Below are 24,546 nucleotides of genomic sequence, written 5' to 3'. Positions count from 1 at the left end.
AATACTTATTTAATTCCTCTTTGAAAGTTACAACTCAATCTTCTTTCACCAGATCAAAATAACTTCTTTAAAAAAAGTTTCTTAATGTCACCTCTTGTTCCTTGGCCTTAAATCTGTGCCCTCTGATTGCAAATGTTTCGTCACTGGCAACATAACCCTTTATGATTTTGTGTCTAGCCTCTAATCGTCCTGGCATTGTGCAGAACAACTCCAGTTTCTCTCTTTTTTCCGCGTAATCTCTGGTACCATTTGAATTAATTTTCTATACTCTCTTTAAGATATTGACATCCTTCCTGAAGTATGGTGCCAAGAAATGGACATAGTACTCCACCTGAGGTCTAACCAATGTTTTATAAAGATTTAACTTAATTTTCTTGCCTTTGTACTATATTCCTCTATTTAGCTTATATCCATGTATTTATATATGCCTTTTTAACAAGTAAAGTTGAAGCTCATGGAATTGAAGGCAAATAGTGGACCTGGTTAGGATGTTATCTGTGCATTAAACTGTAGATTCAGGATAATGGGCAGATACTCCGATTGAGAGGAAATCGTTTGTGGTATGCCATGGAGATCAGTGTTGGGGCCTCAACTTTTCAATGTATTCATTCTTGACTTCGACAGTGGGATAGAAAGCCACTTAGCATATTTGCTAATGACAGAAAACATAGGTGGGACTGTGAACAGTGTAAAATTACAAAGAGACATTGATAGATTAAGTGGATAGACAAAATTGTGGCAAATGGATTTCAAAGTGAGGTCATCCGCATTGAACCCTAAAAGCATGGAACAGGATACTTTTTGAATGGTGAATGGTGGGTGGGACAGTAACATGGTGGTATTGTTGGAGACTCAGCTTTGAATCCCACCATGACAGATAGTGAAATTTGAATTCAGTAACAATCTGGAATTAAAAGTCTCCTGATGACCATGAAACCATTGTTGCTTGTTGTAAAAACCCATCTGGTTCACGAATGTCCTTTTGGGATGGAACTCCATCCTTATTTGGTCTGCCTGATATGTGACTCCAGACCTACAACAATGTGATTGACTTTTAATATGCCCTCTGAAATAGCCAAGCAGGCTACTCAAAGGCAATCTGAGATGAGCATCAACTACTGGCCTAGGCAGTGCCACCCACCTCCTATAAATGAATTAAAAAAAAAGTGGAGGTCCAAAATTATTTGCGGGTTCAAGTACATTGAATCCTTACAGTGCAGAAGGAATCCAATCGGTCTGTTGAGCCTGCACCGACAACAATCCCACCCAGGACCTATCCCCGTAACCCCACATATTTACCCTGCTGATCCCCCTGACACTAAGGGGCAATTCAGCATGGCCAATCCACCTAACCTATACATCTTTAGATTGTTTTCTGCACCCATTCACGATATTTTAACAATCAAAAGGGTTAAGAGGATTCTGACCTTTATATTTAGAGGACTAGAATACAAGGAGTATAGCCAAGTTTCAGTTATATAAAACTCTAGTTAGACCACGCATAGAATTCTACAAATTAAGGAGGATATATTGACCTTAGCAGAGACTTAACGTAGAAATAACCAATCTCTAAATGTTAAACTACAAGGAAAGATTAACCGATTAGAATTGTATTCCATTGAATTCAAAAGGTTAAGTTGTAATTCGATCAGTTTTCAAGATATTAAGGCGAACATGTTAGAGACTGCGACTGGGGTCATAGTCTAAACATTTGAGCCAGCCCTTACAGGATGAAGTCAGGAAACACTTCTTCATGCAAAGGATAGTAGAACTTTGAAACTCTCCAATCAGTGATAGATCAATTATTAAATTTAAAATTGAAATTGATAGATTTTTGATAACCAAAAGTATTAAGGGATCGGGGGCAAAAAATGGAGTTATATCCCAGATCAGCCATGAATTCTTTGAATGTTAGAACCCGTTGAGGGGCTAAATGGCCTATTGCTACTTTGTTACTAACGGCCTTCTGAATTTGTCCTGTTATCTTCAAAGACTGATGTATGTACAGCCACAGGTGTCTCTATTCCTGCTCGCCCTTGATAATTGCACCATTTAATTTATTTTGCCTCTTCACGTTCTTCAAAATTAGTCACTTCTCAGTCTTCCACTTTAAATTTCATCTGCTGTGTGTTTGCCCATTTCATCAATCTATCTGTCTCCTGAAATCTGTTAATATCCTCTTCAATGTTTACTACATTTCCAAATTCCACTGCATGTGCGATCTTTGAAAGTCTGTGCTGAAAGTGCAAATCCAGTTACTAATATATCTTCAGTACTTAATGGATTTAAGCAATTCTTGTTAAACATGTTTCTAGTTCCCTGATATTGATGTGTCAGCTTTTCCATTTTTTAAAATACAGGTATACCAACAATTAATGATTTGATTCATTTGAGAAATTTCAAGTATGGCCTTATTAATGAATAATTGTTGATCTGTTATTAACCGTTTTTCAGGAGCCCCAGAGGCATGGAGAGTTATGATGTCTCTCAAATCTGGTTTGTTGGCTGAAAGCACTTGGGCTCTGGACACTATCAACATTTTACTTTATGATGACAGCACTGTAGCCACATTCAATCTCTCTCAAGTAAGTGATTTTCCCCCTAATAAAGATGTTCTATTATATAATTTTAAGATCCTGTGATCTGAGACTGTCTGTTTCAGTTCAAGTCTGATGTTTAGTATTACAGACTTTAGCATTACTTTCCCCTCCAATTACATCTTCAGATAAACTTTCATGTTCTACGCTTCGTCTGCAACTATTATAATTTGCAAGCCCTGTCCTGCTGAAGGAATCTGAGAAATCAAACAAGCTAGTTGGGTTTTGCAGTGATGATTATTGCACGATTTGCATTTTTAAAATTATTTTGCAGAATGTGGCATCACTGGCTAGGCCTGCATTTGTTGTCCATCCCTAAGTGCCCTTGAGGAAGTAGTAGTGAGCTACTTTCTTGAACCGCTGCACTCTAAGTCGTGTAGGTACATCCACAGTGTAGGTGGTGTTAAGAAGGGAGTCAAATGGGAGTATTCTTCCATCTCCTGTTGAGAAGCTGTGATCAAACTAGTTGAGGAACAAGAGGACAACACAGCAATAAATGTGAAACGTTGTACAGCTGTGGGATTGAAGTCGTAATGGTAGTGCTTAAGGCTACATCAATTTCTTAATTATTGAGAAGGTTTGGAATACTTGAATTATTTACTTTAGGGGCAACATGGTAACACAATGGTTAGCACTGCTGCTTCACAGCTCCAGGGACCTAGGTTGAATTCCAGGCTTGGGTCACTGTCTATGTGTTCTCGTGTCTGCGTGGGTTTTCTCCGAGTGCTCCAGCTTCCTCCCACGGTGCAAAGATGTGTGGGTTGGGTTGATTGGTCATGTTAAATTTGCCCCTTAGTGTCCTGCGATGCGTAGGTTAGAGGGATTAGTGTGTAACTATGTAGGGATATGGGGATAGGGCCTGGCGGGGATTGTAGTCGGTGCAGACTCAATGGGCCAACTGGCCTCTTTCTGCACTGTAGAGTTTCTGTGATTTCTCTGATTCTATGACGTAAGAATGCACAGCTCATTAATGCTCTTTCAGACTGAATGAGCTGAATGGTCTCTTTATGCATTGCAAAAATTCTGTGATAGTGCTATTAAAAAGGGGACATGGCTTGTCTTACCCCGAGTCTCCAACACTACAAAAAGGGACTGGAAAAGCCAGGATTGAAAGTCCCAGTCAGAAATATAGAGGCTTGGTGGACAAAAATGTGAGGCGTGGGGTGGCAATGGTCTAGTGGTATTATTGCTAGACTATTAATCCAGAAACTCAGCCAATGTTTTGAGGACTGGGGTTCGAATCCCACCACAGCAGATGGTGGAATTTGAATTCAATGAAAAAAATCATTACTGATGAGCATGAAACCATTGTAGATTGTCGAAAAAACCCATCTGATTCACTGATGTCCTTTAGGGGAGGAAGTCTGCTGTTCTTAACCTGGTCTGGCCTACGTGTAATTCCAGAGCCACAGCAATGTGGTTGACTCTCAACTGCTCTCTGAAATGTCCCAGAATGCCATTCACTTCAAAGGCAACTAGGGATGGATATTAAATGCTGGCCAGCAGTAACGCCCATGAATGAATATAAAAAAAGGAAGATTGAGGCCAGAATAATTATCAGAAAAGGCTTAACCAGCTGTAGTTCATTTCTCTAAGAATGTGTCATTGAAAGACTTCAGTATTCCCCTTTATGTTGCCTGCTAATCTTCTGGTTATTTGAGAATTACAGTGGGCTGTTTCTGTAAAGTTTTACAGCAACAGGCTGAATTTTTATTTTCTAATATATCTGAATGCCCAGTTAATCATTTCATTAATCGCTTAAGTTATTATAATTAAATTATTGGATTACAAACCCATTGTATTACTACTTAAAATATTATTTAAAATCTATTTCTTCACTCATGTCATCTCCATACATCCTGGTCTGGTTTGCTCCTAGAGTCAGCAATGTCCATGAGGAAAATACCCTTTCAGTTGTGCTTTAAACTGAACAAATTCTGGCTGGTACATAAACATAATACAGCAGAGATAAAAGAAAAACTGCACACCTTGGTAATTGGAAAGTGTTCTTCTAACAAACCTGATGCAAAATGACAGCCTGTCTTTTTCTTTATTAGATGTTTTGTGACATGGTTTGCATTTCTGGTATTTTATGTTTCTGTTGCAATTTAATAGGACATCAACTATTTCGCTAAATGGAGATAGTTATTTCTAGATATTATGTATCCATATATATTTAAATAGAAGTGCAGACAGTCATTGGTGGGTTCAACTTCTGAGCTAATCTGTAGGGGTTAATGAAGTAGATTTGCATTAACAGCTTGTAAATATCTTAATGATTGGAATATATACAATAGCAAGAAACATGATAATGACTCTTTGCTAAAAACATTCTTCTTGCATACTTTCTGCTGTGGGTAGTGGCTGGTACTGATGCATTAGCCAATTTTGTGGATTATTCCTAAAGTGGTTTTTCTCATGATTATTAACAAGCCCTTCAAACCTTTTCTTCCAAGTTTACTTCAAGATAATTGTACAAAAAGTATACAATGTATTCTTGACCTGACATTCCACATGGTGTGGCCTCACCAACATTTTATGTAGGTCCAGCTTGACCTTTCTGCATCTCGTATTCTATGCCTTGGCTAATAAATGCAAGTATGCATCTTGGAAGAAATAATGTAGGGGGGAGTTGCACGATAAATGGTAGGCCTATTAAGAGTAAAGAAACGCAGAGGGACCTGGGAGTGCAAGTACACAAGTCCTTGAAGGTGGCAGTACAGGTGGAGAAGATGGCGAAGAAGGCCTATGGTATGCTTGCCTTTATAGGGAGGCATATAGAGTATAAAAGCTGGTGTCTAATGTTGCAGTTGTATCGAACGTTGGTTCGCCCACATTTGGAGTACTGCGTCCAGTTCTTGTCGCCTTGCTACCAGAAGGACGTGGAGACCCTGGAGAGAGTGCAGAGGAGGTTTACCAGGATGCTGCCTGGTATGGAAGGACTGAGCTATGAGGAGAGATTGGGCAAATTGGGGCTGTTCCCCTTAGAAAGGCGGAGAATGAGCGGAGATCTAATAGAGGTGTGTAAGATTATGAAGGGTATAGATAGAGTGAACAGAGGTAAGCTTTTTCCTAGGTTGGGTACAAAAATTACAAGGGGCCACGGGCTTAGGGCGAGGTATAATTCGGATGTTAGAGGGAGATTTTTCACACAGAGGGTGGTGGGGGCCTGGAATGCACTGCCAAGTAGGGTGGTGGAGGCAGGCACGCTAGAGTTGTTTAAGGCTTACTTAGACAGGCACATGAGCAGACTAGAGATGGAGGGATATAGGAGACTGACCTAAATAAAGATCAAGAGCATTGGGACGTCCCTGGGAATCAGTTGATTCCTACGGATCTTCCAACATATTGTATGGCTTACTTGACTTACTTTTGAGCTTCTGGGGATTCTGTAAATGTGTCAAAATTTTGCATGTTTATTGATGTCTTTTCTTTTACTTCACAGGTGGTTCGGTCCGCCTTGTTGTCCAACAAGGGGCATACACGCGGTGGGTCGTGCGAGGGCTGCTCTTGGATGTTGCTTCGAGAGTTGCCTAGTGCTTCACGTCGTTAGTGTACGCTTAGACTGGACCATCTGACAGGCAACACGACAGCTCAGTGACTATCACTGTTTGCTGTGCAGATACATAGATTTGGGCTGGTGTCTGCGGGAGTTTGCACATTCTCCCCGTGATTGCGTGGGTTTTCTCCGGGTGCTCTGGTTTCCTCCCACACCCCAAAAACGTGCTCTTAGGCTGATTGGTGTAACAAATTATCCCTAAATTAGTCTTCCCTCAATCTTCCCCAATAGGCGTAGACAAAGGTCATAGGTAGAGGAGGGCACTCATAATGTTAAAATGGCGGCGCGGGCTCATTGGGCTGAAGGGCCTGTTTCCCGTGCTGTGTTGTTCTTTATTCCTTCTGCTTACACCCCAGCTATGACACTATCACATTCTGCACTCCTTTTTTCTTTCTCTATGCCTTGTCTGTATTACGTGCAAGAAACAATACTTTTCACTGTATACTAATACATTGACAATAATAAATCAAATCAAAATCTTTATCACCTTATCTATCTGCCCTACCACCTTCAGTGATCTGGGGTTATGCACTCTCGACCCCTGCTGATTTTCAGTACTTTCCAGGGTCCTAGCATTCATACTGTAATCCTTTTTGTCTTGTTAGCTTTTGCGAAATGCTTTTAGTTCAACTATGAAAGGCTAGTAATTTTATTTCAAATTGATGTTTTTTTAAAGGTTCCATATGCTGCCAACACAAATTTGTTATAATGAGCATTCTTCTAAGTCAACTTTTGAATTAATTCTGATGTAGTAATTTTCAAAATTCTGTGTATGGCAAACCCCTTTAAATGTTGATGTTGTAGTTCCATTCCTGAAACATGAAACTTCAATTGAAACAACTTTAAACAAACCATATTATCCATTACAACTGATCCAAAGGCTGCAGTTAGGTTCTGTAAGACCTTTCTCATCAGAGAAAAAAAAATTTTGTCCAGTGCGTGCAGGAGGGTTTCCTGATGCAGTATGTAGATAGGCCAACAAGAGGTGAGTTTGATACTGAGTAATGAACCAGGCCAGGTGTTAGATTTGGAGGTAGGTGAACACTTTGATGATAGTGACCACAGTTCAGTTACATTTACATTAGCAATGGAAAGGGAAAGGTATATACCGCAGGGCAAGAGCTATAGCTGGGGGAAACGAAATTATGATGCGATTAGGCAAGATTTAGGATGCATAGGATATGGAAGGAAACTGCAGGGGATGGACACAATTGAAATGTGGAGCTTGTTCAAGGAACAGCTACTGCGTGTCCTTGATAAGTATGTACCTGTCAGGCAGGGAGGAAGTGGTCGAGCGAGGGAACCGTGGTTTACTAAAGAAGTTGAATCGCTTGTGAACAGGGAGAAGGAGACTTATGTAAAGATGAGATGTGAAGGCTCAGTTAGGGCGCTTGAGAGTTACAAGTTAGCCAGGAAGGACCTAAAGAGAGAGCCAGGAGGGGACATGAGAAGTCTTTGGCAGGTAGGATCAAGGAAAACCTTAAAGCTTTCTATACACATGGCAGGAATAAAAGAATGACTAGGGTAAGATTAGGCCCAGTCAAGGACAGTAGTGGGAAGTTGTGTGTGGAAGCCGAAGAGATAGGAGAAGCACTAAATGAATATTTTTTGTCAGTATTCACACAGGAAATTAAATTGAGGGGTGATGGATATAGGACAGCTGTCAGAGGTAGGTTCTTTACTCAGAGAGTACTAAGAGCATGGAACAGTATCCACTACTGTTGCCCTGCCTGCAATAGTAGTGGATTCGCCAACATTAAGGGCATTTAAATGATCATTGGATAAACATATGGATGATATTGGAATAGTGTAGCTTAGATGGGCTTTAGATTGGTTTCACAGGTCGGCTCAACATTGAGGGCCGAAGGGCCTGTACTGCACTGTAATGTTCAATGTACTATGTTCTTAATACCTTATACTTTGTAAGTTGAAATGCTGCGCATCCCTAAATTCCTGTACTGGTAGATGAAGTAACTATTAAAATAAATCTTAAAAATATGCTAACTTACTCAACTTACTGTGACAATGTCCCACTCACTAGCTTTCGGGTTGGTCCCTTCGTCAGGTGAATGGAGCGTTCTGGCCTCAGACAGAGCATATAAAGCAGACAGTTTACAGATTACTGATTAGAATGCGAATCTTTACACCTAACCCATTGCACATTGCACATATCTTTACACATTGGTTAGGTGTAAAGATTTGCATTCTAATCAGTAATCTGCAAACCGTCTGTGCTTTATATGCTCTGTCTGAGGCCAGAACTCTCCATTCACCTGACGAAGGGACTAATGCGAAAGCTTGTGAGTTTACTATCAAATAAATCGGTTGGACTTAAACCTGGTGTTGTCAGACTTTTTACTGTGTTTACCCCAGTCCAGCGCCGGCATACCCACATAATGTCCCACTCCCCAATTCTTTACCACAGTCTGTTTCACTCTTCGATCCTCCTGCTCACTCATTCCCTCTCTATCACACTTGTGCCTACTCTCTTGCTCTCACCCGCACTCTTTCCCCTTGTCTGCTGCCTTCCCCTTGCCCACTTCCTCCCCCTCGCTCACTCCCTCCTCTCGAATCATCGCTGTAAGTGAGGTCTCAGGAGAGGAGTTGTGAGTGGGAAGATCAAAGAATGAAGCAATGAGCAGGAAGATTGCGAGTGGGTGGATCTTGCAGGAAATCTGCATGCTGAAGCTCAGAGTGGGAAGTGGCAAGCGAAACAAGTGGTTGCGGAAGAGGGTCAACAAGTGACAGAGAATCAATGAATGGGAGAGGCCCCTGCTAAATGCCAGTAGGGCCATGCAATGCTATATCAGCTCCAGCTCAAAGCACTGCAAAGGCAGAAATCCTGACAACAAGTGTACGTACTGACCCATTATACCCATGATGCTGACACTGAATGAAGCGATTTTGTTTTCAATCCTGAAAGACTGTGTCAGCTACCCAAAAATCTGCATAGTTGTTTTTATTACTATAAATGAAGCAAGAAAATAACATGCAACTAAAGTTAAAATATATAGACAGATAGAAAACTATGTATAGAATGATCCAAACACTGTACAGACTATACCTGGCCCAGTATATAAAGGTAACATAGAAATCTAATGATTTCATGAACACCCTCGAATCTCAATGTTGATCACATTAACTTATTTGAAAGTCTATATTTTAAAATAAATTGTTGTTGATAAGTAAACTAAGTAACTGAAGAGAATGTGCTTGAAACTCTGAAATGAAGTCCTTTTATTTCTGTTCTTCTTACAGCTGTCTGGTTTTCTGGAGCTCTTGGTAGAATATTTCAGAAGATGTTTAATAGAAATATTTGGAATTTTAAAAGAATATGAGGTTGGAGATCCAGGCCAGAAGGCTCTCCTTGATCCAGGTACATTTAAGAAAGATGATGTTAACCATACTGAGGATGATATTAGAAAGGAGGAGACTGAAGATGAACTTGATGACAATGATGACAGCGATGATGAGGATGATGACATTGACCAAGAGGAAGGTGACCAGTCGGAAAGTGAAGACAGCCGAATTAACTTAGCAGCAAATGATTTACAAGTTGGTGATGAAAAGCCAAAACAAGCCAGTAAATTTGACAGGTTGCCATTGAAGATTGTGAAGAAAAAAGATCTTTTTGTGGTTGATCGTACAAGTAAACTTGGTCGAGTTCAGGAATTCGACAGTGGATTGCTACATTGGAAAATTGGCGGAGGTGACACAACAGAGCACATTCAAACCCATTTTGAGAGCAAAATGGAAACGCTATCACGCAAGAGGATGATGGGGTGTTTAAGTGGTTCAAGTAAAGAGAAAAAAACAAAAGAACACGAGAGCATTGAGAGCATCAATACAGAAGAGCAACTGGAAAAGAGTATCACGGCAACGATAGACGATGTATTGTCAGCTCGGCCAGGAGCCCTACCAGAAGACCACTCCAATGGTTCGGTTTCTGAGACAGACAGCAGTAAGTTTCTATTTGGCATCCACCAAGCAAAAGCACACAAAAATATAAAATTATTGGAGGATGAGCCTTGCAGCCGTGATGAGACTCCATTGTGCACAATCTCTGACTGGCGGGACTCTTTGGCAAAGCGTTGTATTTGTGTGTCAAATATAGTTCGTAGTTTGTCTTTTGTGCCTGGGAATGATGCTGAAATGTCAAAGCACTCGGGCCTAATACTTATTTTGGGGAAGCTGATTTTGCTTCATCATGAGCATCCAGAAAGAAAACGAACACCACGAACTTATGAGAAAGAGGAAGAAGAGGACGAAGGGGTAGCCTGTAACAAAGATGAATGGTGGTGGGATTGCCTTGAGGTTTTACGGGAGAACACCTTAGTTACATTAGCCAACATTTCTGGGCAGCTGGACCTGTCTGTATACCCAGAAAGCATTTGTTTGCCAATTTTGGATGGCTTGCTACACTGGATGGTATGCCCTTCAGCAGAAGCCCAGGATCCTTTCCCAACAGTGGGACTGAATTCAGTCCTGTCACCACAGAGACTTGTGTTGGAGACCTTATGTAAACTGAGCATTCAGGACAATAATGTGGATCTCATACTGGCAACTCCCCCTTTCAGCCGTCAGGAGAAACTATATGCCACTTTGGTTAGGTACGTGGGAGACCGGAGAATTTCAGTCTGCCGAGAAATGTCTGTTGCCCTGTTGTCAAACTTTGCCCAAGGGGACACGTTAGTGGCTAGAGCTATTGCTGTGCAAAAAGGAAGCATCAGCAACTTGATCGGCTTCCTAGAGGACGGCCTCACTGTGGCCCAACTTCAGCACAGTCAGCCTAATTTGATGCACATGCAGCCTCCGCCCATTGAGCCAACCAGTGTGCACATGATGTGTCGGGCAGCCAAGGCTTTGCTTGCAATGGCTAGAATAGAAGAGAACCGTTCAGAATTTGTTTTATATGAGGGTCGCTTGCTAGATATTTCTATATCATCTATTCTGAACTCTATGGTTGCATCCATCATTTGTGATACACTGTTCATGATTGGTCAGTTATGACAGAAGTGGGAAGCCAAGCATGTGTGAGTGGAGACAAAGGAGTTGCATTTGATTGGCTGTTTCTGTTATTTATCCAACAACAAAAATAATCTTTGCTCCTCTGCCCCATTTACTAAAGAAATTGGGCTTTAAAAAGTAGTCAATTTGGTCAAATATAAGATGGAAATAAATATTTGCTGTCTATGTGTAAGTACTTTTTAAAACATTTTTTTAACCAAAGTTGCTGTCTAGTACAGTTGGGGTTATCTTTATCCCTAGATTCCCTTTGGATGTTTCTTTCATGTTTGTATGATATTTTTGGAAGTGAAAAAAGGCGAATTTTGAAATGTGGCAAACATTGTACAATTAAATATTCTTTACCACTTAAAAAAAGAAAAAGAAAAAAAAAGCACCAGAATAATTTCAAAGTACATACACACCTCAGAAAGCGCTGTGCAATAGAACTTAGTGATCTAGGTATAGGGGATCAAAAACAGGTGTGCATAGTCCAAATACAGAAGAAATTAAAATGCATTAGTCTAGCAGCAAATAAACAGTTGATTTGGGATGTGGGGTTGGAGAGAAAGCGATAATAAACACACATTGCTTCCTCACATTACTGTCATATTCATACCTTCCTTGACCTTCCACAATATGACAGTCCTCAGCCATCTCTTAGTTCACTCAGTTCATCTTTTGATATTTTTTCCTACAGCAAAAGAGCTGTAATGTATATAGAAGTTGTACATTGCACACACCCTCAAACTATTTCTGTTGTGTTTGTTTTTTTTAGAATGAGGTTTACAATTTTTCTTTCTCCATGATGTGGTAAGGTTTAAAGAAAGTGGTAGATTTTAATTTTTTTATTATATATTTTGGCCATATCTCCAATGAGGGTGATGTACAAGTTTCTGTATGTATAAAGTCGTGCTCTATTTCAAGGAGAGCAGCTGATCACATTTTGCTTCATAATCAAGATGTGGAAAAGGTTAAGTACAGGTAATAATCAGAAATTTAAAAAAATGAAGAAACACAATTTCAGAAATTTTTCAGTGCAAATCAGCATATTTGTATTTCAGATAATGTAGTTAAAAACTTGATGTAAATTCTTCCTTTTCCTCTGGCTTAATGAATATCATTTATTCAGTATAAAATCTTTATACTATATGTTCCACATGTTAAGAATAAATGTACATTAAATCTTAAGTGCTGTGATGATTGTTCTTCAATATCTTTTTAAATGATGCAAGTGCTTTGAAAGATTCCATCAGCACTGCCTGGAATTGAATCTTACAGTGGAAAAATGTAACCATATCGCGAGAAAGATTAGTCACCAAGGCCAGAAACTTATTTTCTGTTAATGCTGTAACTCCCTACAGACCTTGATGCATCACAGCTCCCAGAAAAAGGATATGCTTACTTTAAAATACAGATGTCATGGATGATGTGCAAGGAAATACATAGCAAAACATTAGACCTCATCATCTGACCACATGTTGTCTGAACTGTGGTGCAGCCTGTCTTTCAACTGTTTGTTTTTATTTTACTTATGTACAGTTTTGAATTATTTATCAAAGGTTTTAGTTTTCAGTGACTTGCATCAAGTTTTACATTCAGAGATGTCTCATCTTTTCGCTGTGTGTGAATGCATATGTCACAGTTTGTACATATGACAAAATAACATATTGATCTTTTGTTTGGAAGAGGGTTCACTAACAACTAGGGATTGTCAGGATTCATTTGTACTTGCCAAGCTTGGCCATAATCAAATCTTAATGAGCTGAACTTTGTTTTGCATTAAATAAGATTCCTTTATGTAAATTAATAGCTTGAACATTCTTTTTAACGGGCAACCAGAATTCCGTATTTTTCCCAGTTCCCCCATTAAGAACAGTTATCAAAACCAATGATATCCCCACAAAGTTGTTTGTTATGGTGAGGAAGGAGGCCATTTGGCCCACAATGGGGAAAGGGGGTATGACTCGCATATGAGCTATGATCGAATGGCGAAGCAAAGACAATGGGCCGAATGGCCTAAGTTTGCTCCTATATCTTATGAACTTATATCTGCACTGGCACTCCAAATGAGCAAGCTGTCGAGTGCCATTCCCCTGCCTTCTCCCTGCAACCATGTACGTTCTTTTCAGATCACAGTCTAATTTCCTTTTGAATGCTTCATTTGAAACTGCTTCCAACATACACTGATACAGTGCATTCCAGATCTGAACCACTCCATTGACCCCTGAGAAACTCCACTATAAGCGTTCTCCAGCACAAAAAACATCCATTAATCACTATTTTTTCGTGTCATTCCACCAATTCTGTATCCATGTGGCATTTGTTCCTTTTATTCCATGAGCTATAACTTTGCTCAAAAGTCTGTTGGTAACACTCTATTGAATGTCTCTTGAAAATTCATGTACACCACATCAATGGCATCACCCTCATCAATCCTCTCTGTTACCTCTTCAAATAATTCCAGCAAGTTAGTTAAACATTATGGCCAGAAATTTACTGCCCTGCCCGCCATGGGAATCTGAATAGGTAAGGGGCTCACCACAGAAAGGTCTATTGATCTCAGGCGAGATTTTACAGTTTCCCGTCCAATGTTCCCTTAAGAAATCTATGCTGGCTTCCCTCAACTAACATCTTGACTGTGTTCTTGGCAGTCTATTAATTGAAAATTGAAGGATGAGGAGGAGCTTTAAAACTGCAGTATTTTTGCAAAGATAAACCACAAACAAATGAAAGCTTTCAAAAGCTCTCAAGAACCACTTGATCATAAGTGACCAAAGTAGCACTGCCCATTAAACACTCAAAAAGAACACAAACCAGAAATGGTGCTCAAGCATTTCTATTTTATTAATCTGAAATCTGTTTTGGTTCTCTCATGTGCTTGGATGAAGCAGGGAGAGTTTGAAGGATCAGATAACAAGCCACATGTATCATTGAAATACTACTGACATATTTATGCAGTGGTTTTGTTGATCATTATTTGTACTGTGCTGAAGACCTCTAGTGGCAGTTCAAATATAGTCCAAAAGCCTCTTCAAGGAACTGAGTAAATGGCATTCCAATGGTACACATTAGAGGGCTGATTTGTTTGGCTAAGTCCCATGCTGCACTGGATTAGGAAAGTGTTATTTTTAACAATATTCACACTTAATATTGCCTTTTAATATCAACATTTCATACTGTCTTTTTTAATGTATAAATGCAGGACTGATGTAACATTTTATCAGTACAGAGCAGGATACAAATCCTGCTTGATCTGGTTCAGATTAGAGCCTGTAAATAAAAGTACTTTTGTAGCACAAAAGATGCATCTTAAAATTGTTTTATATTGAATTCTCAACATCCTCTCAAAATTACTGCCCCACCGTTTCTTTCTTCATGCTGGAGTGCTGTTCACTAATCAAGCAGCTCTCCAATATCTTCCAGTCTTCATATGTGACTCTAGTCTGGGTGATGTCTTTCATCTGACATTTGGAATACTGTGTGCAGTTCTGGTCACCCTGTTATAGAAAGGATATTATTAAGCTTGAAAGAGTGCAGAAAAGATTTATTAGGATGCTACCGGGACTTGACTGGGACTTTTTTTCTCTAGAGCGTAGGAGGCTGAGGGGGTGATCTTATAGAGGTCTGTAAAATAATGAGGGACACAGATCAGCTAGAATGTCAATATGCTTTCCCAAAGGTAGGGGAGTCTAAAACTAGAGGGCATAGATTTGTGAGAGTGGAGAGATACAAAAGTGTCCAGAGGGGCAATTTCTTCACATAGAGGGTGGTGAGTGTCTGGAACAAGTTGCCAGAGATAGTAGTAGAGGTGGGTACAATTTTGTCTTTTAAAAAGCATTTAGATAGTTAAATGGGGAAGATGTGTATAGAGGGATATGGGCCAAATGCAGGCAATTGCAATTGGCTTAGGGGGCAAGTTGGGCCAAAGGGCCTGTTTCCATGCTATAAACCTCTGACTCTATGATCTGTGCTGAGCCAAGTTTCATGGAAGAGAACACGATTCCACCATCCACTCCACTCCCCCCCCACTGTTGCTTGCTGAGGTATGACTGGAGATGGGGCCAGCTGCTGCAAGGGAGAGGTTGAATAGAGACTAAAGGGAAGGAAATTGGGGTAGTGTGATAAGAGATGAGAGAACATTGAGCCAGTAGAGTGGAATTTGTGATTAGTCAAGAGTTTTGGATCGAGAGGGGATTGGGATTTGGGTTAATAGGAAGCATGGTGATTGGAATTTGGAGAGGAAGAGTTGGAATATTTCGATTCAAGGTTGAAGGGTCAGAAGTCTGAGATTCTGGGGGAATTCAAGTGATTGTTTAAACTTCAGGATTTGGGTTTGGGGAATGTTTGAGAGGTTTTGAAGTAGTGGACAGAAATTGAGTTGTAATAATGGTCAGGATTTAATGGGTGTCAGGATATTGGCTTCTTGGGACTTTCAGGCAATTGGGATTTGTGAGGCTGTATCAGATTGTTCCAAGTCCTTCTCCAAGACCCCATATAGTTTGTTGTCAAAACCCAAGCTTCAATCAACACCGTGGAAAACAAATAAGAAATGGGGTACAAGATGGAGACTGTCCAGGTGCCAGAGATATTATTGAATATTATTTTTTAAGTAATACATTAATCATGTTTTGCAAAGCATTGCACTCAATCCTTCTAAAGGTTTGGGAGATAGGTTTTTCAAAAGTTAATGGAGCAAACATAGAACATTACAGCGCAGAACAGGCCCTTCGGCCCACGATGTTGCGCCGACCAGTTTTTTTTTAAAAAAAACACTGACCCACTAATCTAAACCAATCCCTTTTCGTCCATAAACCTATCCACAGATCTCTTAAACGCCCCCAAACTAGGCGCATTTACAACCACAGCAGGCAGGGCATTCCAATCCCTCACCACCCTCTGGGTAAAGAACCTACCCCTGACATCCGTCCTATAACTACCCCCCCTTAATTTAAAGCCATGACCCCTCATGCTAGCTTTCTCCATCCGAGGAAAAAGGCTATCACTATCCACCCTATCTAAACCTCTAATCATATGTATTATCTTATATATATCAGATTTGGTTTAATTCTGCACAGCCTGCTTAAAATGTTATTTAAACCTTGGTTCTGAGTTGTGTCTTGTTAGGTCCAGATATAAATTCTACACTCCTAAGCCCTTTTATGTTTGAATTGGAAGAGTAGGAAGAGGAAAGGGGCTAAAGGGACTGAGGGATATAGGGGAAGGGAGAATCAGGATATTGAATTCAATGATCAGCCATGATCAAAATCAATGGTGAAGCAGGCTTGAAGGGCTGAATAGCCTATTCCTTTTTGTTTCTACGTTAATTGGAGAATTTGTAAAATAAGACTATCTAGAATAGGCTGAGCTAATTGGGCCCAATAAATCCACTCTCAAACAGAATCCAGAGATTTTGAAGCAAGGAACTCAACAAATTCACAGTGCAAGAGTTATACTTCAGCTGTGAAAAAAAATACTGACTTATCAGTGATTTTGTCACAGCTATATAATTTATGCTTTATGATTAAGGTCTAACAAAAGAGACTAGCTGGCAGATGAGAATAGAGAGACTGTCTTGGTGGTTGGGACTTTAAATCTTGGAGAGACAAATGCTCAAATCCATTCTTTTTATTATTACAATATACTAATCATGATCATCAGCCTAAATCCTTAATGAAGTCATTTTGGCTCAGAGAAACCAATGCTACCAATTTACTTGAGAGAAAACAATTATTGCTACTATCAGCATTTGCATTAGAAAATAAAATGTAGCTTTTCTAAAAGCAAAATATATGGATGGGATTTTCATTTTCATTGTGTGCTTACCCCAAGACCAGAAAATCCCACCCAAAGTCAACAAATGTTTGCGTGGTCCTGTTCCACCTGCTACGATTCACATGGTGGGCAGGACAGGAAAATTCCACCCTGTAACTCTGACAATATACTTCACAGTAGGTTGTGTAGCTCTCCCTCTTAAACTGTTCAGTTTGCAACCAAAAATACATTTAGCATCAATTGGATAAATCACCAATACATTCACAAGAATTAAGTATTTCTTTGTGGGAATGAAAAAAAACTTACGTGTTTTGGTTTGTCAGCAATGGGTAGCGAAATGATTTCAAAAAACAATAAAGCAACCAATGGTAAGTAGAATGATAAATTCACAGGGAAGTTATTAAAGCTGAATTTTCTGAAATGCACTGTTGTTTATAAAGCGGCAATCAATATTTCCTATCCTCCAGTCTTCTGGTATGACATGTTTTTCTAACAAATTATTAAAATGTGTAGCAATTCCACTGCTATCCCTTCCCTAGATTACTTTAAAATATATGGCTACAACCCAACCCAATTATGGGCAGGATTTTCTGACCCTGCTCATCCAAAAGCAGAAAATCCCATCTAAGGTCAACGGACCTTTGTGTGGCTTCCCCCCCACCCCACTATGATTCCTGTGGCGGGTGGGACAGGAAGTTTCCCCCCAGGAGTTTTATCTTTATTGAATTTGATTAATCGATTCAATATGTTGCCTTTTATTATTTTAAATATACTTATTGTATCACTCAATGTCATATCTACCTGTTCCGCCCTCAATTACCGAACGTCACTAATACTTGTAATTTGATCTCGTCCAATTCCCATCACTGCCATTCCTCTTTTATTGAGGTACCTGCAAAATACTTTACTTTTTTTTGATAATAAAATTTCATAGTTTATCTTTGCCTTCCTAATTTTTTTACTTCATTCCTAATCTCTTAATGTTATCTCATCCTGCTCTCCTGTGGTTTGTAGACTTACTGTGTGCAAATTGGCTGCCACTTTTCTTTGTTACAACAATGTTTACACTTTGCAAATAATTTGGCTGTACAATGTGTTAGGATATCCTGGGGTTCTGAAAGGTGCAATGTGAATTCTCCCAGCTCTCTGTCACACTTTTAAGATGATAATCAATAACAATAACAATTTGAATGGGATCTATAGCAAAATGTCCCAAGGCACTTCATGGGAGTGTACTCAGTCAAAAAGGCCTGTATTTTTGAGAGTACTGAAGGCAGATTTGAAGATGAGAGGAGGGAGCAGAAAATCCTGTAAGGATGGCTACACAATGTGGTCCCCACTCTGCCTGAATTTCCCAGCGTGGGCTGTCACTGAAATTGGCAACCCAATGGATACAGGTGGATCAAGAATCAAAATTAAACACTTTTTCTTCTGAGTGATGCAAGTTTGCCAGCATTTCACAGATTCGTCACAGTCTCAGGAACCGGCAATGCTTAGGATGTGGCCCCTCAACTGAAGATTAGAGAGCCATCAGAGGCTACTGCAAAACTGGTGTCAGCAAGATGTAAGGCTGAAAATGATGGAATGAAGATTGAATACATTCATGTTGAGTGACTCCCCTCCATATTGAAGACCCTCCCAGTTTTGGGCCTTGTTTTTTTTGTTCCCTCTGGACCCTCCATTTTGAGGCATCTTCTTGGGCCTCTCACTCCTAGTAACACTCTCCATTGGGGTTTCCACCAGCCCTGCTATCAGATATTCCTATTGATCTTTGTGGTTCTATGTGCCAAACCCTCTCCCCCAGTCCCTAATTGGGCAGCAAACATGGAGATGGCCTGTTAATTAGCTCTGGGCTGCAAAATTGCTCAGGCTGACTGCTGACCTGGGCTTGTTTGGACTAGGAAATAGTCCCGATTCCCCTACATTTTATGAATTAGAACATATATAACATAGAACATTACAGCGCAGAACAGGCCCTTCGGCCCACGATGTTGCGCCGACCAATTAAAAAGCAATGACCCTCTAACCTAAACCAATCCCTTTCCATCCATAAACCTATATAAACCTATCCAAGGATCTCTTAAACACCCTCAAACTAGGCACATTTACAACTGCAGCAGGCAGGGCATTCCAATCCCTCATATCAATCATAGAATCCAATCAATCATAGAAAGATTCAAACCAATCAGACTGGTGACCAAATGTCAAGTAGATTTTTAGCTGAGTTTTAGTGAAGGAGGGAGAGTGGGCAAAATAAAGAAACTTGGGAAGTGCTTCTGGAGATTGAGGCCAAGACAGATGAAGGTCACATTTCCAATAAGGAGGTGAAGGAAATTGGAGATGTGCAAGAGGGCAGAGTTGGAGGAGTGCAGAGTCATTTTAGGATTTTGGAGCTATAGGTATCTGTGAATATAAAAAGGTTCAAGGCCATAGGTGGATTTGAACACAAAATATGGAGATATTTAATAGAAGTTATAGAACCAATGAGGTCAGTGGGCAAGTATTGACATGTGAATGTGACTTCGTGCAAATTAGTATGCAGACAACAGAGTTTCCATGAGTTTCAAATTATGTACAAGTTTACCAACAGGTGATGTAAGTAATGTTAAATGCAGCAGTTGAAGATGCAAAGTAAACTTGTGCTCTGAACAAATAGAGCAGATTATTTAAATGGTTCTGCATGATAAAAGAATTGAAACAAGTGGATATGTGATTTTTTTCACCATTAAGACTGATTTAATTGAGTATTAGGGTTTAGAAAACAAGGAATGAAAGTGTTTACATTAATCTCTTTGACACCTCCAAAATATTCAGCAAATTGGGCCTGGAGATAATTGAGCAAACTTATTAAAAGGAATTCAGTAACAGAAATGTTCAAAGAATTACCCAAGTAATTCAAGAAATCTGCAAATACAAATTAATAGGTTGTGATCAACCTCAAAAAAATTTATTTCATTATTCATTTTCAACACACATACTGTTGCATTTCGTGGACAAAGCATTTCATTATTCATGAATTGCTCAAGGGTATGCAATGCCTACAGGTTCAGCCAACTCACACTTGCAGTACCTGTGCATATGTCCCCCTTGGCATTTGAGACCTCATTCTGCTGAGCCACTCTATGTATTTGTATAGCTGCAAAAACAATTCTAGTTCAATGTTGAGGTAACAATCCATTCAGCATCTTCAGTTGATGAGGTATGAATGCTTGGGATGACACACTGAGTGGATCATGGAATTATAAATTCTACAGCACGGAGACAGGCCCTTCGGTCCAAAATGGTCCATGCTGACTAAAAAGCTCATCTAAGCTAACCCCATTTGCCTGCATTTGGCCCATATCCCTCTAAACCTTTCCTATCCATGTATCTGTCCAAATGCCTTTTACAGTAAGAAGTCCAACAGGTTTATTTGGTAGCAAACAAACCTGTTAGACTTTAACCTGGTGTTGTAAGACTTCTTACTGTGTTTATCCCAGTCCAATGCCGGCATCTCCGTATCACAAATGCCTTTTAAACGATGTTAATGTCCCTGCCTCAATCATTTCTTCTGGCAGCTCATTCCACGTATGTACCACCCTCTGCGTAAAAAAAAAATTGCTCCTCAGGTTCCCATTAATTCTTTCTGCTCTTAGCTTAAACCTTTAGTTCTCGATTCCCCAATCCTGGAAAAAAGACTGAGTGCATTCACACTATCTGTGCCTCTCATGATCTTATACACTGCTAGTAGATCACCCCTCGGTCTCTTATGCTCCAAAGAAAAAGGTCCTAGCCCTTTCTGGGAAAGTGGAGTTGAGGATTATCATATCAAATCAGTCATGTTCGCATTGAATAGCAGAGCAGACCTGATAGGCTGAATGGCCTACTTCTGCTCATATGTCTTATGATCTTATGTTGGTCTCAATATTCTCAAAACAATCCTTTTGGCTTCCTGTTAGTGAATATCTACCATGTTTCTTTGGTGGCTCCCTAAGCAGATGGAATGGTATTTTGCTGTTGGGTAGGCCAGGACAAGGGATGCTGCTTGATGGCTCTACTGCCCTAAGCGGTACCTGCCACTACAGTGAGCCACAAAGACTGCATCTAAAGAACCATTTACATTTTCCACATGCCTAATCTTTATTGTGTGGAACTTTTCTCCTAGGCTAATCTACATACAAAATAATCCCTTTTTCCAAAGGTCAGAAGACTCCTACAGAGTTTCAAATCTTGAGGGGCAACCAGTCTCACTGGTGCATCCATAAAGTTGAGTTTTAAGGCGAATACATTACTAGAGGTGGTTACTGTGCAGCTTTATGGGTGTGCAAGCAGAGAGAGAATGAGTGATAGTCAGACAGTCAAACAGGATAAGAATGGTAGTGCAGGAATTTCCATTTCTAATTCACCCTCTAACCAGTATTCAAATACTGGTAAAAATGATGGTTTCTCTGGGGAATATAGCCTGAGCTAAATCTGTGGCACCACGGGTGGCTCATTTGTAGAAAGGGATATGAGGGGAGGGGAGCTGTCAGGACGAAGTTTGGGAAAGTAAGAGCAGTTGGAGACTCTGTAGTTAATGATACAGACAGGCATTGCCGTAGCTAGGATGTGTTCCCTCCCCAGTGCCAGTGTCAAGAATATCACTGAGCAGCTGCAAAGCACTCTGAGGGGGGCAGTCGGACAGCTAGAGATTTTGGCCCTATTCTCAATACCAAGAGCATTGGTAGAAAGAGGAATGAAGTCCTACAGGCAGCAAGTGGGACTTCAAAGTTAGTAATCACTGGATTACCCTCAACACCACCCAGGAGCGATTATAGAAATAGAAGCAGAGAGCGGATCAGTCAGTGTGTGTATATCAAGAGATGATGCAGGACGGAGTGCTTTTAATTCCTGAGACATTGGAGGAGGTGAGACCTATATAAACTAGGCAAATTACACCTTGACAGAACTGGGGCCAGGTGATTTGCAAGTGCTGTTGGGGAGGGTTTAAATAATGTGGCAGTGGAATGGGAACCAGGATGTAGCATTAGAAAGGAAATGCTCAAAGGGTTTGGGAGAAACAGATCTCGCTAGAGCAAGAAATAATAAGGTATGAAATAGGTGGGTCAGAATAATTAGGAATACAATAAAATCAAAATTAGGTTCATTATGTATGTCAGTATGTCAAAGCATGGTAAATAAGGTTAATAAGATACAAGCATAGATAGGCACGTGGAATAGGACGCTGTGATGATAATAGAGGCCTGGCTGGAAAAGGCAGGACTGTTTGCTCAATATTTCCGTATGTGTCTATTTAGGAAAGGAGGAGAGTTGGCAGTATTGATTGAAGAAAATGTTACAATCCAGAAGAGATGATGATGTCCCGGAGGAATCGGAACACAATTTATTTAGTGAGGAGTTAAAAAATAGTAGAAGTGCCGTTATGCAACTGTTAGTATTCTGTAGGCATCAACTAGTGGGAAAGAGATAAAGGAGCATTACAGAAAGGTGCAAAAAACATAAGAGTTGTGATAATGGGAGGCCTTAATTATCCTAATATAGGCTGAGACTATAATAGTGTAAAGAGCAGAACTGATGAAGAATTTCTGAGCCCTGTTTTAGAAACCTTTTTTGAGCAGAATGTTTGTGGACCAGTGAAGAAGGTGACATTGCTTGATCTGGTTTTGGGGGGAGGGGTATGATATGTCAAATGGACCAAGTGTCAGTACAGAAATACGTAGGGAACAGTCATCATGGTGTGGTAAGAGTTTGGTTATTTATGGAGAAGGACGAGGAACAATCTGGAATAAAAGTGCTTAAGTGGAGGAATCCCAATTTCAGTGGGATAAGAACAGATTTGTCCAAGTAACTTGAAAGCAGCAAAGATTAGCAGGCTAAACCCATAACTAAATGTAAGATGGGTCAAGTACAAGTACAGAAGTACAGTTGAGGTACATTCACATGGTGGGAGTGGGGTGGGGTGGGCAACCACAGCCAGAGCTCTCTAGATGAGCAAAGAGGTAGAGAGAGGAAGCATAAAAATGTGCATTTGACAAATGTTAGTAGTTTAGTTTTAGTAGTGTCGCAAGTAGACTTACATTAATTCTGCTATGAAAATCCCTTAGTTACCACACTCCAGTGCCTGTTGGGTACACTGAGGGAGAATTTAGCATGGCCAATACGCCTAACCAACACATTTTTCAGACTGTCGGAGGAAACTTGAGCACCCGTTCGAAACCCACTCAGGCACAGGGAGAACGTGTAGACTCCACACAGACAGTGACTTAAGCTGGGAATCAAACCTGAGTCTGTGGCGCTGTGAGGCAGCGGTGCTAACCACTGTGCCAGCACATCGTTCTATGAGAAATGAGTAAAGTGAGGACCAATCTAAACATAAATTCAGAGGGCAAGTGAAGAATAAAGTAACAGAGGGGAAAAAAAGCATAAGGAGAGACTGACAGCTAACATAAAAGAGAATCCTGAAGTCTCATGTGGCATATAAGTAACAGGGGGGTGGGGCCAACTGGGAAGCAAAAAGAGAATGTTTGCAGGGAGACAGAAGACATAGCTGAGGTAATAAATGGGTATTTTGCATCTATTCTTCCCAAGGCAGAAGAAGTGTATGACGTACTGGATTGACTAAATGTTGATTTTTGAAAGATCATAGAATAGAACCTTACAGGGCAGAAAGAGGCCCTTTGACCCATCGTGTCTTCACCGAACACAATCCCACCCAGGCCCTATCCCCATATCCCTACATATTATACCCATTAATCCCTGTAACCTCTGCTACTCTGGACACTAAGGGGCAATTTCTCAGCACAGCCAATCAACCTAACCCGCACATCTTTGATCTGTGGGAAGAAACCGGAGTACCCGGAGGAAACCTACGTAGACACGTGGAGAACGTGCAAACTCCACACAGACGGTGATCCGAGCCGGGAATCGAACCCAGGACCTGTGAAGCAGCGATGCTAACCACTGTGCTACCATGCCACCGAAAGGTTTTAGGAAAGCTGGCAGTATTTAAAGTTGAGAGGTCACCAGGACTAGATGGGATACATTTGAGAATATTGAGGAAAGTAAGAGTTCTGGTGAAATTCTGGAGGCACTGTCCATAATCTTCATTCCTCCTAAGATATGGAATTGATGCAGAGGACTGGAGAATGGCCAATGTTTGCACCTTTGTTCTAAAATGGTTTAAGGGTAAATCGAGCAACCACAGGCCACTCAGTTTAGCTTTGTTGGTCAGAAAACTTTTCAAAACAATAATCTGAGACAACAGTCACTTGGACAAATGTGGATTAATTTAGGAAAGCTAACATGGATTTGCTAAAAGCAAATCACTTTAACTTGATTGCATTTTGATGAGGGTAATGTGGTTGTGTTTTGGTGCAGATGGATTTCAAAAATGAGTTTAAGTGTTACATAACTGGTTTGCCAGCAAAACTGAAATCCATGGACAAAAGGGACAGCATGAAGACAATGCTAAGGGAAAACAGAGACATGCCTATTTTATTGCAACTACATTGTGATAAGCTTTAATTACTGTTAAACTACTTCTCTGACACTGACAATTAACAAGTGTGTCATCTTAATTTGTCAGAGTATGTTGGAGATTTTTTTTAAGAAAACATTAATGGCTTATTATTT

The 24,546-nt window shown here is 40.2% G+C and overlaps 1 protein-coding gene across 8 annotated transcripts in view; it reads left to right on the top strand.

Annotated features, from left to right (window-relative positions):
- arid1b (AT-rich interactive domain 1B) overlaps positions 1-14,454 on the top strand; it is a 557,854-nt gene extending 543,400 nt beyond the window's left edge. For all 8 annotated transcript variants that reach the window (XM_080200334.1, XM_080200331.1, XM_080200332.1 and 5 more), the window contains 2 exons: positions 2,455-2,585; positions 9,415-14,454. In XM_080200334.1, the coding sequence (XP_080056460.1) occupies positions 2,455-2,585; positions 9,415-11,166 (1,883 nt within the window). In that variant the 3' untranslated portion in view covers positions 11,167-14,454. The remainder of the gene's footprint in view (positions 1-2,454; positions 2,586-9,414) is intronic.
- The last annotated feature ends 10,092 nt before the right edge of the window (positions 14,455-24,546 follow it).

Source organism: Carcharhinus amblyrhynchos, chromosome 12 (genome assembly GCF_965287045.1).
Source record: "Carcharhinus amblyrhynchos chromosome 12, sCarAmb.v2.hapA, whole genome shotgun sequence".
NCBI classification, from domain to species: domain Eukaryota; kingdom Metazoa; phylum Chordata; class Chondrichthyes; order Carcharhiniformes; family Carcharhinidae; genus Carcharhinus; species Carcharhinus amblyrhynchos.
Note: the sequence above shows the minus strand (reverse complement) of the source record. Positions and strands in the feature narration are given on the sequence as shown.